This window comes from Pelophylax lessonae (assembly GCF_965119305.1).
Source record: "Pelophylax lessonae genome assembly, chromosome: 3".
Taxonomy (NCBI): Eukaryota; Metazoa; Chordata; class Amphibia; order Anura; family Ranidae; genus Pelophylax; species Pelophylax lessonae.
Window position 1 is genome coordinate 210,869,920 of NC_138770.1, and position 16,024 is coordinate 210,885,943.

The 16,024-nt window shown below is 42.5% G+C and overlaps 1 protein-coding gene across 1 annotated transcript in view; it reads right to left on the bottom strand.

Moving 5' to 3' along the window:
• Window positions 1–16,024, bottom strand: part of SLC25A36 (solute carrier family 25 member 36) — a 111,241-nt gene that overhangs the window by 38,717 nt on the left and 56,500 nt on the right. Inside the window, exon 3 of the mRNA XM_082249534.1 lies at window positions 1,135–1,212. Coding sequence (XP_082105660.1) covers window positions 1,135–1,212 — 78 coding nt within the window. The remainder of the gene's footprint in view (window positions 1–1,134; window positions 1,213–16,024) is intronic.

Consider the following 16,024-nt stretch of genomic DNA (forward strand, 5'->3'; position numbering starts at 1 on the left):
TGCTGGTCTTATCAGTTTTGCTCTTTTTAAAAGGTAGACTATAAAAGTGTAAATATGTAGCCCTAAAACAAATGGTTAAAAAAGTCCATAAACAGTTCATATATAATTCCAGAGATCCCAGTGAAAAAAGGTGCCCAACAACTAGGTCTGAGTGAACCAGTGAAGTAGATCCGCCACCAAGTAGAGTGCCAAAACACGCTTACCAGACGGATAAGACAAGAGGAGTAGACATCATTTGTGGGCCGCTCCCGATTGGATGCCTTGACGCTCATGCGCAGTAGAGGACAACCGTGGCCATCTTGTCTGCTAAATCCGTAACCATGCAGGTCGGGGTTTACACGCTATGATAACTCCTTTTCAAATGTGAGTTGTATTCTTATGTGCATTAATAAATGTTTATTGACTACATACTACACTATGAGGAGATTTATCTTGTTTCTATGAGTGGTTCCTGATTTGATATGACGTTCGGTGTACACACATGGGATTTCCCTCTGAAAGTTGGATTAAGATGAAGACCCTGAGACAGTGATCTACAGCTTAGCGGAGGTTCAGCTTGATTGCTTGCTTGTCTTATCCATCTGGTAAGCGTGTTTTGGCACTCTACTTGGTGGCGGATCTACTTCACTGGTTCACTCAGACCTAGTTGTTGGGCACCTTTTTTCACTGGGATCTCTGGATTATATATGAACTGTTTATGGACTTTTTTAACCATTTGTTTTAGCGCTACATATTTACACTTTATATGGTCAGTGTAGCTGCTGCTTGATATATTTTAAGACTTTTAATGATTTTTACTTAGCGCAACCATTTATCTACTACAAAAGGTAGACTATGCCTTCAAGATTGGTGGAAGTCATTAGGGAGGTTTACATCCACAGCTATGAAATGCTAATTTTTGGAAACCTTCTATATAATCGAACACTGGTAGTTCGACTGAATGGGGGCCTCATAAAACACCAATATGTTGATTTATGAAAATAAATCTACCAAAAATGTTATTGTTTTACTCCATCTGTCATTTATGCAGTACAAGTTTGAAACTGAAGCATCCAGACTGACCGCTATTGACTGCATTTTTTTGCTACTGGATTGAAAAAAAAAAAAGAAGAAGAAGAAATAACATGAAAATACCTTGAAGGAGCCACGCCCACTAAGTTGGGGCCCAGACCTCTGAAAAGTGAACGAGGACCTTCCTTTTGCAAGATCATCCTGACAAACATACAAGAAAGAACAAAAGTGAACACAACAAAGCACATCAGACCAATGTCAAATCAGCCCAGAGCAAGAATTAGAATGCAATATGTTTATTTGCCATGGAAGCTTTAAAATTAATTTTCTAGTATCTGTGAACATATCAGAAGCACGGTCAACAGGCTTCAATAAAACCTACAAACCGTAATCACTGAGCTATGATAAATGGGCTCCAAAGTAGTAACTGCCTTAAAGTAGGCCTAAACCTTAACTGGATTTTTTTTTTTTTTTGCTAAACAGCGTGCGTCATATACAAACTTCCCTCGTTATTTTTTACAATTTTCAACTCTTTTTGCATCCTAGGAGTCCATTAATGTTTGCATCCAAGATTCACCAATTTCCCCCATAAGAGTATTACAAAATGGGTTACATCTTTGATAAACCCATCAGTATTGCTTATATTATACAGGATTTATATAGCGCCAACAGTTTGTGCAGCGCTTTACAGTGTGGGGGAAGACAATACAAATACAGTACAATTCAATACAGGAGGAATCAGGCCCCGTTCACACTGGGGCGATCCGACTTGGGGGGGCGATCTCCGAGGTCGCAGTGCGAGAAGCGCTGCGACCTCGGAGCGGCCGGCAGGGACTTCATAACATTGAAGTCTATGACGGTCGCTCCGGGTCGCCCCAAAGAAGCTCCGGACCCTTTTTCTAAGTCGGATCGACTTGTGTCGCTCCTATTAGAACGGGTCCGCAGCTTCCCTATGGAAGGCGACCTACGGCGACCTGTGAGGCGACCAGGTCGCCTCAGAGGTCGCCCCAGTGTGGACGGGGACTCAGAGGGCCCTGCTTGTTAGAGCTTACAATCTAGAAGGGAGGGTCAAGTGAAACAAAAGGCAGTAACCGAGGGGGATGGGCAGATGGATAAAATGGAGGTAGAGTTGTTAGGTGTGGGTAGGATAGGCTTCTCTGAAGAGGAGGGTTTCAGAGATCACCTAAAAGCTAACAGCGCAGGAGATAAATCGGACAGATAAGGGTAAGGAGTTCCACAGGATTGGAGAGGCTCTGGTAAAGTCCTGGAGGCGAGCATGGGAGGAGGTGACAAGGGAGCTAGAGAACAGGAGGTTTTGAGAGGAACGAAGAGAGTGATTAGGTTGGTATTTTGAGACTAGGCTAGTGATGTAGTTGGGGGCTAAGCTGTGGATGGCTTTGTAAGATGTTGTTAGTATTTTGAATTTGATTCGTTGGGTGAGCGGAAGCCAGTGGAGGGCTTGACAGAGAGGAGCGGCGGACACTGAGTGATTGGTAAGATGGTTGAGTCTGGCGGCAGCATTCATGATGGATTGAAGGGGGGGGGGGGGGGATAGCCTGTGGCCTTATCTCTGCCATCTTTTTCATTCACTTCTACATGCACACAATCAGCTGCATATTATTCTGGACAGGTTTCATAATAGTTACGATATTCATCAGGGAAGCAGGTGTCAGGGTGACAGCACAGGAATACAATAGGTAGATAGTTATCACCCATAACAGAAAGCAACTCAACAAGGACCTTCATGGTGGGATCACCATTATTATTTCAATAAAAGCTGCAAATTCAAATTGTTGTGGGTCAGACTGCAGAGTAATGCTACATTTGCTGGGTGTGGGAGAATGCTTTGTGAAGGACGTCCCAGCTTCACAGTGGCAGGCCACTGTTCGAATCCTGTTGAACCAGCTGAGATTCGAACCATGTATGGGCATTTCTTGAGACCCCAACAAGCCAAGAAGGTACAAATACCCCACCAAAGGACCCCGTTTTAGAAAGCAGACATTCAAAAGGTATTTAGTAAGAGGCATGGTGAGTTTTTTTAAAGTTGTAATTTTTTTCCCACAACTTTTTTTTTTTTTTTTTTACAAAATGGTCATATTACCAAGTTATTTCTCACACACTGTATAGGCATACTTGCAACTACACCACAAAATATATTTTGCTACTCCTCCCGAGTATGGCGATACCACGTGTGAGACTTTTACACAGCCTGGCCACATACAAAGGCCCAGCATCCAAGAAGCACCTCCAGGCGTTCTAGGAGCAAAAATCACACTTATAATTTCCTGACAACCTATCACATTTTTGAAGGCCCTGGAGCAACAGGGCAATGGAAACGCCCACAAAATGACCCCATGTTGGAAAGCAAACACCCCAACACATAATCTAGGAGGCATAATGAGTCTTTTGAACATGTGCCTTTTTCTACAAGTTTTTGGAAAATGTGGAAAGAAAATGAAAACACATTTTGTTTTTTGTTTTTTTACACAAAGTTGTCCATTTATAAGATATTTCTAACACATAGCATGTACATAGCAAAAATACACCCCAAAATACATTCTGCTACTCCTCCTGAGTATGGCAATAACACATGTGAGACTTTTCCACAGCCTGGACACATACAGAGGCCCAACATCCAAGTAGCACCATCATTTTCTGACTTCCCATTACAATTTTGTGAGGCACTGTAGGGCACGGATGAGCACCGATGTGGCACGGATGAGCACCGATGTGGCACGGATGAGCACCGATGTGGCACGGATGAGCACCGATGTGGCACGGATGAGCACCGATGTGGCATGGACGTGGCACAGATGAGCACTAAGGTGGCACGGATGAGAACTGAAGTGGCATGGATGAGCACGGAGGTGGCACGGATGGGTATAACTGACGTATCAGAGGTATGGAGGAGGCAGGCGATGAGTGCAGCTACAGTCTCTCTCCTCTCTTTGCACGCTGTACCAATCACTGTGTTCGGCGTGCGAGGAGAGGAATAAACCGGACATGCGACAGTGGTAAGGGGCCGCGCGTGTGCGTGTGTAATATATATATATATATATATATATATATATATATATATATATATATATATATATATATATATATATACATATACATATACATACACACATACATATACACACACACACACACATATACATACATACACACACACACACACACACACACACTATCTCACAAAAGTGAGTACACCCCTCACATTTTTGTAAATATTTTTTTATATTATCTTTTCATGCGACAACACTGAAGAAATTACACTTTGCTACAATGTAAATTAGGGAGTGTACAGCTTGTATAACAGTGTCAATTTGCTGTCCCCTCAAAATAACACACAGCCAGGTCTAAACCGCTGGCAACAAACGTGAGTACACCCCTAAGTGAAAATGACCAAATTGGGCCCAATTAGCCTTTTTCCCTCCCTGGTGTCATGTGACTCGTTAGCGTTACAAGGTCTCAGGTGTGAATGGGGAGCAGGTGTGTTAAATTTGGCGATATCGCTATCACTCTCTCACACTGGTCACTGGAAGTTCAACATGGCACCTCATGGCAAAGAGCTCTGAGGATCTGAAAAAAAGAATTGCTGCTCTACATAAAAGATGGCCTAGGCTATACGAAGATTGCCGAGACCCTGAAACGAAGCTGAAGCATGGTGGCCAAGACCAGTTGTTTAACAGGACAGGTTCCACTTAAAACAGGCCTCGCCATGGTCGACCAAAGTTGTTGAGTGCACGTGCTCAGGGTCATATCCAGAGGTTGTCTTTGGGAAATAGACGTATGAGTGCGGCCAGCATTGCTGCAGAGGTTGAAGGGGTGGGGGGTCAGCCTGTCAGTGCTTACTCCATACACTGCACCCAATTGGTCTGCATGACTGTCATCCCAGAAAAAAAGCCTCTTCTAAAAGATGATGCAAAAGAAAGCCCACAGTTTGCTGAAGACAAGCAGACTAAGGACATGGATTACTGGAACCATGTCATGTGGTCTGATGAGACCAAGAATAACTTATTGGTTCAGATCGTGTCAAGCGTGTGTGGCGGCAACCATGTGAGGAGTACAAAGACAAGTGTGTCTTGCCTACAGTCAAGCATGGTAATGGGAGGGTCATGGTCTGGGGCTGCATGAGTGCTGCCACCACTGGGGAGCTACAGTTTATTGAGGGAATCATGAATGCCAACATGTACTGTGACATACTGAAGCAGAACATGATCCCCTCCCTTTGGAGACTGGGCCACAGAGCAGTATTCCCCAAACATGACCCCAAACACACCTCCAAGATGACCACTGCCTTGCTAAAGAAGCTGAGTGAAAAGGTGATGGACTGGCCAAGCACGTTTCAAGACCTAAACCCTACTGAGCATCTATGGGGCATCCTCAAATGGAAGATGGAGGAGCGCAAGGTCTCCAACATCCACCAGCTCGGTGATGTTGTCATGGAGGAGTGGAAGAGGACTCCAGTGGCAACCTGTGAAGCTCTGTTGAACTCCATACTCAAAAGGGTTAAGGCAGTGCTGGAAAATAAATGGTGGCCACACAAAATATTGACACTTTTGGTCCCAATTTGGACATTTCCACTTAGGGGTGTACTCACTTTTGTTGTCGGAGGTTTAGACATTAATGGCTGTGTGTGGAGTTATTTTGAGGGGACAGCACAAATTCACTGTTATACAAGCTGTACACTCACTACTTTACATTGTAGCAAAGTGTCATTTCTTCAGTATTGTCACATGAAGAGATAGAATAAAATATTTTCAAAAATGTGAGGGGTGTACTCATTTTTGTGAGTATGTATGTATGTATGTATGTATGTATGTATGTATGTATGTATGTATGTATATATATATATATATATATATATATATATATATATATATATATATATATATATATATATATATATATTTATTACACACACACACACACACATATTATATATATATATATATATATATATATATATATATATATATATATATATATATATATATATATATATATACACACATATATATATATACACACACACACACACACACACACACACACACACACACACACACACACAGTGGATGTAACAAGTCTACACACCCCGATTAAAACGTCAGGTTTCTGTGATGTAAAAAAATGAGACGAAGAAATAATTTCAGACTTTTTTCTACTTTTAGAGCCAGTTCAAGTCGCCCCAAGTCTCTTGTCATCACAAATTCAATGTAAATGAATGAGAGCCATCTTAATATGCACGACTTCAGAAAAGGTTCCTGTACTACTTCAAGGCGACCTCTATCTGACTTGTGCACATAGACTTCAATGCAGGCCTCGACAAACCCCTGGCGCCTGGGGTGCCCTGTCCCTTTTGCACCCCCACCTTCTTTCCCGAATGCACGGACTTCCACGCCGTCCATAAATTGAGGCCCCGGCTTTTCGGCCTTCTTCTGTGAAATGAGAGGCTAGGGGTACTGGCGCCCTCTTGTGGTGGCCGGGAGTAATGCATGTTCTCAATGCCTTCCCTCTCATCTGCTCTTTGGAAGGAGATGGGAAGTTTTTGCAGGCTTCATCTCTCTGTCCAGTTACCTTTGCTTAAAGGGTAAGTGGACTGGGAGTGGGGTTATTATTAATTTATTTTTTAAATTTAAAAAAAATAAATAATTTTTTTTTTAATTATTAAAAAAAAAAAAAAAAAATTTTCTCTTTTTTTTTTTTTCAATTCTTACTATTAAAAAAATTATATATATCTTTTTTTTTTTTTTTTTCCCCCTCATCGCCGTGCCACAGCCGAAGGCCCCTTTCACACGGGCTGTCTGATCGGGTCCGCCTGTTTTTCAGACAGACCTGATCGGACCCTTCATTCTCCTCTATGGAGTGGTAATCTGCCGCCATCTGATCCTGTCCTCCAAAAACAGATGGATGGTGGTTCTATTTTCTATCCATCCCGTGGATCAGATCAGATGGCATCGGATGGAAAGAAAGAGACAGACAGTCTGTTTCCATCCAATTGTGCTATAGAGGAGAGTGGGGTTCTAGTCGTATTTATGTCTAAATTTAGTATCCGTTTTATTAAATAAAGCTTGGTTGTTAGTTTAAAAAAAAAAAAAAAACTGTCTCCTAACTTTTTTAGCTGGCTCCTAGATTTCAGGCAAATTGGTCAAGCCCTGCTTCAATGGGAGTCGCCTCTAAGTCGGATCCTTATCCATTTTCAAGCGACTTGTTATCAGACTTTCCAGGAAGAAGAAAGAGATTAGCCAGGCATTCCCCACAGACAAAGTCGCCTATCATGTAAATCTCTTCAAAGTAGTGCACAAGTCTCTTCCAAGTTTTTAACAAATCTCTAAACAAGTCTCTTCAAAGTCACGCTAAAAAGCCGCTCCTTCATGGGGTGACTTTCTGGTCGCGGTAGTGTGAACCGGCTCTTAAGGTGACCTATAAACTATACAACTCCGTTGAACAACAAAACGAAAATCTTTTAGGTGGGTGGGTGTGTGTGGGGGGGTTGTATCAATTGTGGATATTTTTAACTGATACATGACAAGTGTTCTCATACATGTGTAATAATATCTCTCATCCACAGGTGGTTTGGTAAGCTTTGATTGTCCTGTGTAAAGATGGCTGCCGCATATCCAATTGACCATGTGTGTTTTTTTTTTTGGGGGGGGGGGGGGCAGGGGGAGTGCAACCAGGTCTTGCTGACATCACTCACAAAACAACCGGTGAGTGGTCAGCAGGAATATTTACATCCTGTGGGTGGTCTCTAGTCTACAGGACTATAAATAGAGTCTCGAGCATGGGGGAAAGGTTCATTTTTGGAGCTGTGGAAGGAAAGCATGCAGCAAAAAACCTCCTCACTGTCCTGTTCCAGATATCAAGTGCAAGCTGTTGCCAGAGTTAAGCCCCTTTCACACGAACGATCCGATCAGATCCGCCTGTCAGTTTTTTAGGCAGATCGGATCGGATCCTCCATGCATCCCTATGGGGCAGCGGAGACATGTCCGCTGACACCCGCTGCTATCCGATTCCGATCCTGTCCGTAAAATCTGGACGGATGGAAACCCTATGTTTCATCCGTCCAGGGGATCGGATCAGATGAGATCGGATGAGAGCGGACAGGCGGTCCGTTCTCATTCGATATCCCCATAGAGAGCAGCAGGGCTCTGACACCTTCCTCTCCGCACACAGAGCGGAGAGGGAGCTGTCACCTGCCTGCTCAGTAGGGATCGGTGGATCGATCCGCCGCTGAGCAGAAAACGGAACGCACCGGACAGCGAACCGTGTGAAAGGAGCCTTCGGTATTATTTGACCTTTCTTTGGGATATTGGGAAAAGAAGTATATGTTTGAGTCTTGTTCATGTTTATGGTAACTTTTATGTGCAAGAAGCTTTATGTATTTTCAGTTCCAGTAAAGTTTTGTTTTATGCTTTTTAAATCAAAACTGCTCTTGATGTGTATGTTCATTTTAAATATTCACCAGATATTTCAGTGGCTGTCCAGTATATCTTCATTATAAATTTTGTTGTTCCCACCTTTTATACAACTGGTGTAGTTCAGCAGGATACTGCATGGCCACTAAATAGAGAATATTTGGATGAAATATTGTGTTAGAGGGTGTATGAGTATTATTCATTGAATTTCTGCTAGAGTCAGTAGTTTAGTGAATAAGAGCTTAACACAGTCACTTTGAGCCAGGACAATACATAAAGATTGTGTTTTTTTGCATTTGTGTTCCCCCAAAGAGCAGAGATGCATACTCGATTTAAAAAAAAAGCAAGAGAGTGGGAGGGAAGGAATCAAGCTTCTAAGTATGGAGCAATTCCAACATGGGTCTGTTCTGGGTACTGGAAATCCATTGCAGAGGAATTGATTATATATGCTGCTCCAATCTATCCAGACCTTGGTACTGAACTTGGTACGCAGGTTTTTCATTTAGATTTGAGCGTATATTCTAAGAAGAAATGGAAAGCTGCTGCCACTACTGGGTGGTTAGTTGTGCAGGCCCTTTACCGTGAACTGCAGAAGAATGATGCGCTTGAGAAAGAGTTGCAGGAATTGAAAGAGATGTTGGTTATGACCAAAGAATATATGCAAAGTAATGCATGTCGAGTAGTTGCCTTAGAGGAGTGAGTGTTTGGAAGACACTGCAAGCAAGGCAAATGATTTAGGAAAATAGGGCACACAAAGTTGAACCTGCAGTGGCTTTGAAGTGTGTTCAAAACCCTGTAGGCAGAGCTGAAGATTTTAATGAGCGGTGTGCAGACCTCAAACAAGTCTGATGGCCTAACAAAAAGGACAACGTCCCTAAAAGCCTATAAGCAAAAATAGGACATGAGGCTTTGTTACTTCCCATAAGTGGGAAGCGGAAGATCTGATCAGCTATGGCCAAATTGAGTCAGATACAAGGAAGGCAAGGCCTATGGTCTCCAGGAGACACATGTGGACCAATTTACTTAAGGTGGGGGTCCCTAGAGAGGAAAAATAGATGGGATTCCTACACCAGTTTTGTTTAAGAGGTGGATGCAAGTGGTTGGTAAAGTCACATTTTTGACAACATTTTGTTGTCAAAGAATGGGGCACATTGCTAGAGTGCCATGCTGTAAAGACTGGACTAGAGCAGGCCTGTTTTCCAAGGACAGCACGGAGAGACATGCAAATTTATTATTTTTGTTGGAAGTCAATGCCTTTCCGTGAAAGTGTTACAAGGCAACAGTGGGCACCCTACAACAGTTTTACAGTTAAAAATGGCCAGATTGAGAAATGTGAACAGTGAGCTATGAATTTAGGCACAAGTGGAAGGAACCTAATCTGCATTGTCTCTTACTCTTTTAAAAAGGTACTGAGCATGGAGAGGTGGAGCAGGCAGAGCAGATGACCAAGCCAGATGAGATGAGGCAGCCCAGGAGAATGTTGGAGTTTTCCAGGGACTTTGTCTAATTGCCCAGAACATACAGGAGTTGAAAGGGATTTTTTTCCTCCCATTTACAATACGGGGGGTTTATTTTCACCCTTTCCTGGAGACAGGCTTTAAGAGCTATGAGAATTCTATAAAAAAAAAAATAAAAAAAAATCAAGAGGTGAAATGTGTTGCAATGGATATTTGATGATATTTCAGCAAATGTATTTGTTAGTTAGATTCTGTGTTAAGAAGCTAGGTTCCCCCCATTGATATGCAAATAAAGCAGTCTGATTGGTTTAGGAGTTAAACATGTAACAAGAAGTATGTGGAAGAGGTGTTTAGGCCTTTTGCAACAAGCATTTGTTCAGACAAAGGAGAGTTGTTTTTGGAACACAAAAAGGAACAACCTTTCTGCTTTAGACTTGATAAGTAGTTTAGACTCTGAGCAAAGAACTATGAAGATTCTATCTTGGTTCCATCTTTGAGTAACTGTTTAGGATATCTATTGCATACACATTGTACATGCTTAAAAGAGAATTAGCTTGTTCATGTTGTAGGCATATCTTTGCAACGATGAATTGTGTGATGTGCATGTTGTATATAGTGAAAAAGCGCATTGAGGAAAGCTAGGCCCCTATGAGAAAAGTAGAAATGTATGAATTGTAATTATTGCCAATGTATGAGATCAACAGGTGGGTTGAATCCATTGTGGATATTTTTTCCCATACATGTGTAATATCATCTCTCACCCACAGGTGGTTTAGTAAGCTTTGACGTCATGTGTAAAGATGGCTGCCACAAAACAACCGGTGAGTGGTCAGCAGGAATATTTACATCATCCTGTGGGAAGTCTCTGATCTACAGGACTATAAAATATAGTTTCTAGCATGGGGCAAAGAGAGGTCAGTTTTTGGAGCTGTAGAAGGAAAGCATGCAGCAAAAAAAACCTCCTCACTGTCCTGTTCCAGGTATCGAGTACAAGCTGTTGCCAGAGTGAAGTATTATTTGACCTTTGGGATATTGGGAATAGGAGTGTATGTTTGAGTCTTGTTAATGTTTTATGGTAACTTATGTGTAAGAAGCTTTATGCATTTTGATGTTTAGCAAAGTTTTGTTTTATGCTTTTTATCAAAACTGCTCTTGGTGTGTGTGTGTGTGTGTTCATTTTAAAAATATTCAATAGATATTTCAGTGGCTGTCCATTATACCTTGATTATAAATTTTGTTGTTCCCACCTTTGATACAGAAGTAAAAATAAAAAAACTAAAATAATATGGTTGCATAAGTGTGCACACCCTTAAACTAATAATTTGTTGAAGCACCTTTTGATTTTATTACAGCACTCAGTCTTTTTGGGTATGAGTCTATCAGCATGGCACATCTTGACTTGGCAATATTCGCCCACTCTTCTTTGCAAAAACACTCCAAATCTTTCAGATTGCGAGGGGATTTCCTGTGCACAGCACTCTTTAGATCACCCAACAGATTTTCGATCAGATTCAGGTTTGGGCTCTGGTTGGGCCATTCAAAATATTTAATCTTCTTCTGGTGAAGCCATTCTTTTGTTGGATGTAGGCTTTGGGTTGTTTTCATGCTGAAAGATGAAGTCCCTCTTCATGTTCAGCTTTCTAGCAGAAGCCTGAAGGTTTTTTGCCAATATTAACTGGTATCTGGTACTGTTCATTATTCCCTCTACCTTGACTAAGGCTCCTGTTCCAGCTGAAGAAAAACAGCCCCAAAGCCTGATGCTGCCACTACCATGCTTCACTGTGGGTTTGCTGTTCTTTTGGTGATGTGCAGTGTTTTTCAACCTTGGTTCATCAGACCATAACACATTTTCCCACATGTTTTGGGAGACTTCAGATGTGTTTTTGCATAGCTGGGCATGGAGGTTTTTATTCGTAAGAAAAGGCTTCCATCTTGCCACTCTACTCCATAGCCTAGACATATGAAGAATACGAGAGATTGTTGTCACATGTACCACACAGCCAGTACTTGCCAGATATTCCTGCACCTCAGTTAATGTTGCTGTAGGCCTCTTGGCAGTCTCCCTGATCAGTTTTCTTCTTGCCTTTTCATCAATTTTGGAAGGATGTCCAGTTCTTGGTAATGTCACTGTTGTGCCATATTTTCTCCACTTGATGACCGTCTTCACTGTGTTCCATGGTATATCCAATGCCTTGGAAATTCTTTTGTACCCTTCTCCTGACTGATACCTTTTAACAATGAGATCCCTCTGATTCTTTGGAAGCTCTCTGCGGACCATGGCTCTTGCTGTAGAATGCAACTAAGAAAATGTCAGGAAAGACCTATTAGAACAGCTAAACTTTATTTGGGGTTAATCAGAGGCACTTTAAATGATGGCAGGTGTGTACTGACTCCTATTTAACAAGAGTTAAAATGTGATTAAAATGTAATTGCTTAAAGCAGGCCATAGACGATTCGAATTTCGTACGATTTATCGTTCGATAAACGAAAGCGGCACTCGTGCACATCATCGAGTGTACCATCAATGTGAGCCGAAAATCGTACGACAAAACACTATTTTTTGTGCCTTTTAACCACATCTCTACCGGACACACTCCCTACTGTTCTGTGCTTTGTTAGGCAAAATCATACAACTCCCCCACTAATGATACGAAATTCGGCCGATTTTCGCAAAAAAACCCAACATGTTGGATATGTGAATTTTTGCTGTCGTACGAAAATCGAACGTTTTACATACCACACTAACGATCAAAAATCGTTCGATAACACTGCCATTTACGATTTTCGAACGAAATTCGAATCGTCTATGGCCTGCCAAATTCTGGACACAGCTACATCCCCAGTTGTAAGAGGGTGTGCATACTTATGCAATCACATTTTTTTAGTTCCCCCCCCCTTAAAAGATTTGAGTTGTAAAGCTTATAGTTCACATTAAAAAAGGTGGAAAAAGTACTAAAAGGTCTCTTTTTTATCCATAGATATATACATCTCTATCCAGAGAGAGATCCATCTATCTATCGAGATTGAGAGATATATACATCTACACATATATCCCAAAACTATAGGGCTGAAGGAATCTAAAAAGTCAGGGTCTTCAAAAAACAGGTTTCTGGCCTCTCTAAATGTGCCTCGTCTGGCAAATGGATATGACAGCTGAAGGGTTGGACCTGCAAAAGCAAATTAGGCCTTTAAAAAGGCTTCACAATGCCTATCAACAGAATCCTTTAAAACATGTGTGAAACACAAGGCCCGCAGGCCGAATCCGGCCCTCTGGGTCATTTCATGTGGCCCTCACACCCCTCCTGCATCAGTGTCATCCTCTTCATCTCCAACCCCATCTTGTCACAACAGTCAGCAGCAGAAAGGACAGATTTCCTCTGCCAGAACCTGCTCTTCTCTGTGCAGCTTGTGAAAGGTTAATCTCTGCCCCATTCTGTTTCAGCAGTTGGCAGCAGAGGGGTATAGAGCTCCTCCTACAGATCCTGTGCCTCTCTATGTAGCCATGGCATCCCTCATCTCTGCCTCCCCTGACCCCAGCATTTAGCAGACTCTGGCCCTCCTATGGTCCTCCTCCAGACCCTGCATTTTCTGCTTCCCAGTTCCCCCTCCAGCTTCTTCCTGGCAACAGCACAAGGTAAGGGGGTTGCACTGTGATGTAAGGGAGGGTGAGGGAATGTTGACTTCGGATGTTGGGGGGGCTCTTGACATCTAATGCAAGGGGGTGGGTGCTCTCGATATCTAGTCTTACAGATACAACCGGCCCTTTTGAGGGCAACCAAAATACTGATATGGTCCCCAATAAAAGTTGAGTTTGACACCCCTGCTTTAAAAAGGAAGAAACTTTTCAATTGAAATTGTATAGCGTTTGAGGACTGAAATGGCAAGGTCCACTACCTGAATAGTCCATTTCTTTTTAATCCCCTTTATGGGATAGATTGCCTCTTCAAGTAAAGGGGGTTCTGCTACTGATTTCTGAACGGGGTCAGGGAGAAAAGAGTGTGCAGTGTTGCTGGCATTTTGAGCCTGAAGACACCTGGGAAGAGAAATCTGCTTTGTCAAACAGCCTGCATTGCTATTGAGGGAATATCCAGAGCGGTACTGAGTGGATGGTGTTTTGGTGTCTATAACCCAGGTGCCGAGTGCTGACAGAGTTCCCGTGGCCAAGAACAGGTACAGCACGTTGCTGCATTCCTGCTGCCATCTCTGTAGAAGGCGGAGAGGAGGGGGGGGGGGGGGGGAAGGAGGGAGGAGACCAGGTGCAGTGTGAAAACACATGTGAAATTGCACGTTTTCCTGCACCGCACAATGGCACCCCCACGCATCTAGCAAAAAATGCATTGTATCGCAGTACCATGCGTCTAGGTGCGGTGTGATTTTAAAAATCATGCCGACACCTTTTAGGGTGTTTCACACACCTAGAGAATCCCACACCTAGAGAATCCCATTAAAAACGCAATGTGCGGAAACGTGCAAAAAAAAAGCATACAAGCGTACCAAGTCACTAAGGAGGTACTCCCCTTCAAAAGACATCACAATTTTTGTCCCCAGGGCCCCTTACCATAGGGACATCCTCAACATGGACCGCAAAGCTTTTGCAAAAGGTAGGAAATGGCTGGGTGAGCTTATTTCTATAGGAAAACCTCCTCTATAGGATATTGCTGAGCAAAACATTTTGGGGGGAATGTTTTGGCAGGCTGAGGCATTTTTGGTGAACCTATGCCAGGTACCTATATTTGGACAGACATGGGCTGCTTTACTTGCACAGTGTCAATAAGGATAAAAAATGATATTCCTAAGAAATATTTGCAGATTACAACTCCTTCTCTACCATGTCCTCAGTCATCCTCATCCTCTTAATAAAATGCAAGAGCAGTCATAGAAAAACCAGAGTTGGACACTGGGGGAGAGCATGAGCAGGCTAGCTTGTGGCCCTTGTAATAGGAGGCCACTAAAAAGGCTGAAAGCCTACCAATAAACTCAGACATTGTGGCAGAAAATCCCAAAATCCCAAGAAAAGCAAGAGGAATGGGGAAGTGCCCCAGAAGGGGCTAGGGATGCCACAGAGGAGGGTAGTGACTTAGGACAGTAGTCTGGGCTAGCAGAATAAGGACTCTGGGAGATTATGCAGCTTCCCTTGAGCAGTTAGCAGAATCTGACATAGTAGGGCCTGTTACCCGATTCACTTTGTACCTACAGTATAATCCAAAATGAATAGTGAGGGATATCCCATTACAGGTACTCACAACCATCACTGTAGACAAACAAAAAAGAAGGGCGCACCAGCTTAGCGCATTATCCTCAGTAGGCTTTTATTAATAAAATATTAAAAATGTCTACTCACAAACAAGCGATGTAAACCAGCATATCAACTCCATCAAACAACGTCCATGATGTTGGAGTCCAATGTCTCATTAAGGTGAATGTCTAACGAGTTTCGAGGCAGTGCCTCTTCCTCAGAGTCTAAGGGCCATGAATAAACCCTTGTGTATATATATAGTAGAAAGAGTCTACACATAACCCTTAAGGTTGGGGGAGGAAATACCTCCCCTGTGGGTGTGGCCACACAATTATCTTTGACCAAAGCTTAATACATACAAATACAATATAATGAATCTCTATGTACATGGGTACTACACTCCAACCTTAATAGCTGCTTGCCAATAACATGCAGGAATATTGCAAAGTAAAAACTCATCAATAACATATACATATCAAACCATTAAATCATCCACACATATGCATTCCAAAACATGGGGGTCACAACCATCACTGCAGAGTATTGAGGGTCAAGTCTTCTGTGACCAAAACTCATTTTTCATCACATTTTAAAACGCTGGCTTCACAACTATCTAACAACAACAAAATAATGGTGCACTGACCTTGTGCATTACCACTAAAAAGGTTTATTAAAACCCAAAGACAACATACATTGTACTCACAAATGATTGCGTACATAAAACACAATGGAACCGGTCATCTCCAAAATAGCCAGGGAGCCCCTTTGCTGGATGACATGCTGGTGTCTGCAAATGTCTGGCTGGGCTGACGCGTTTCGAGGGAGGACCATCTTCCTCAAGAGCCAAAGCGTAGTCTGAATCTTCAAACGTGAAACACAAAAAAGTCTTCCGT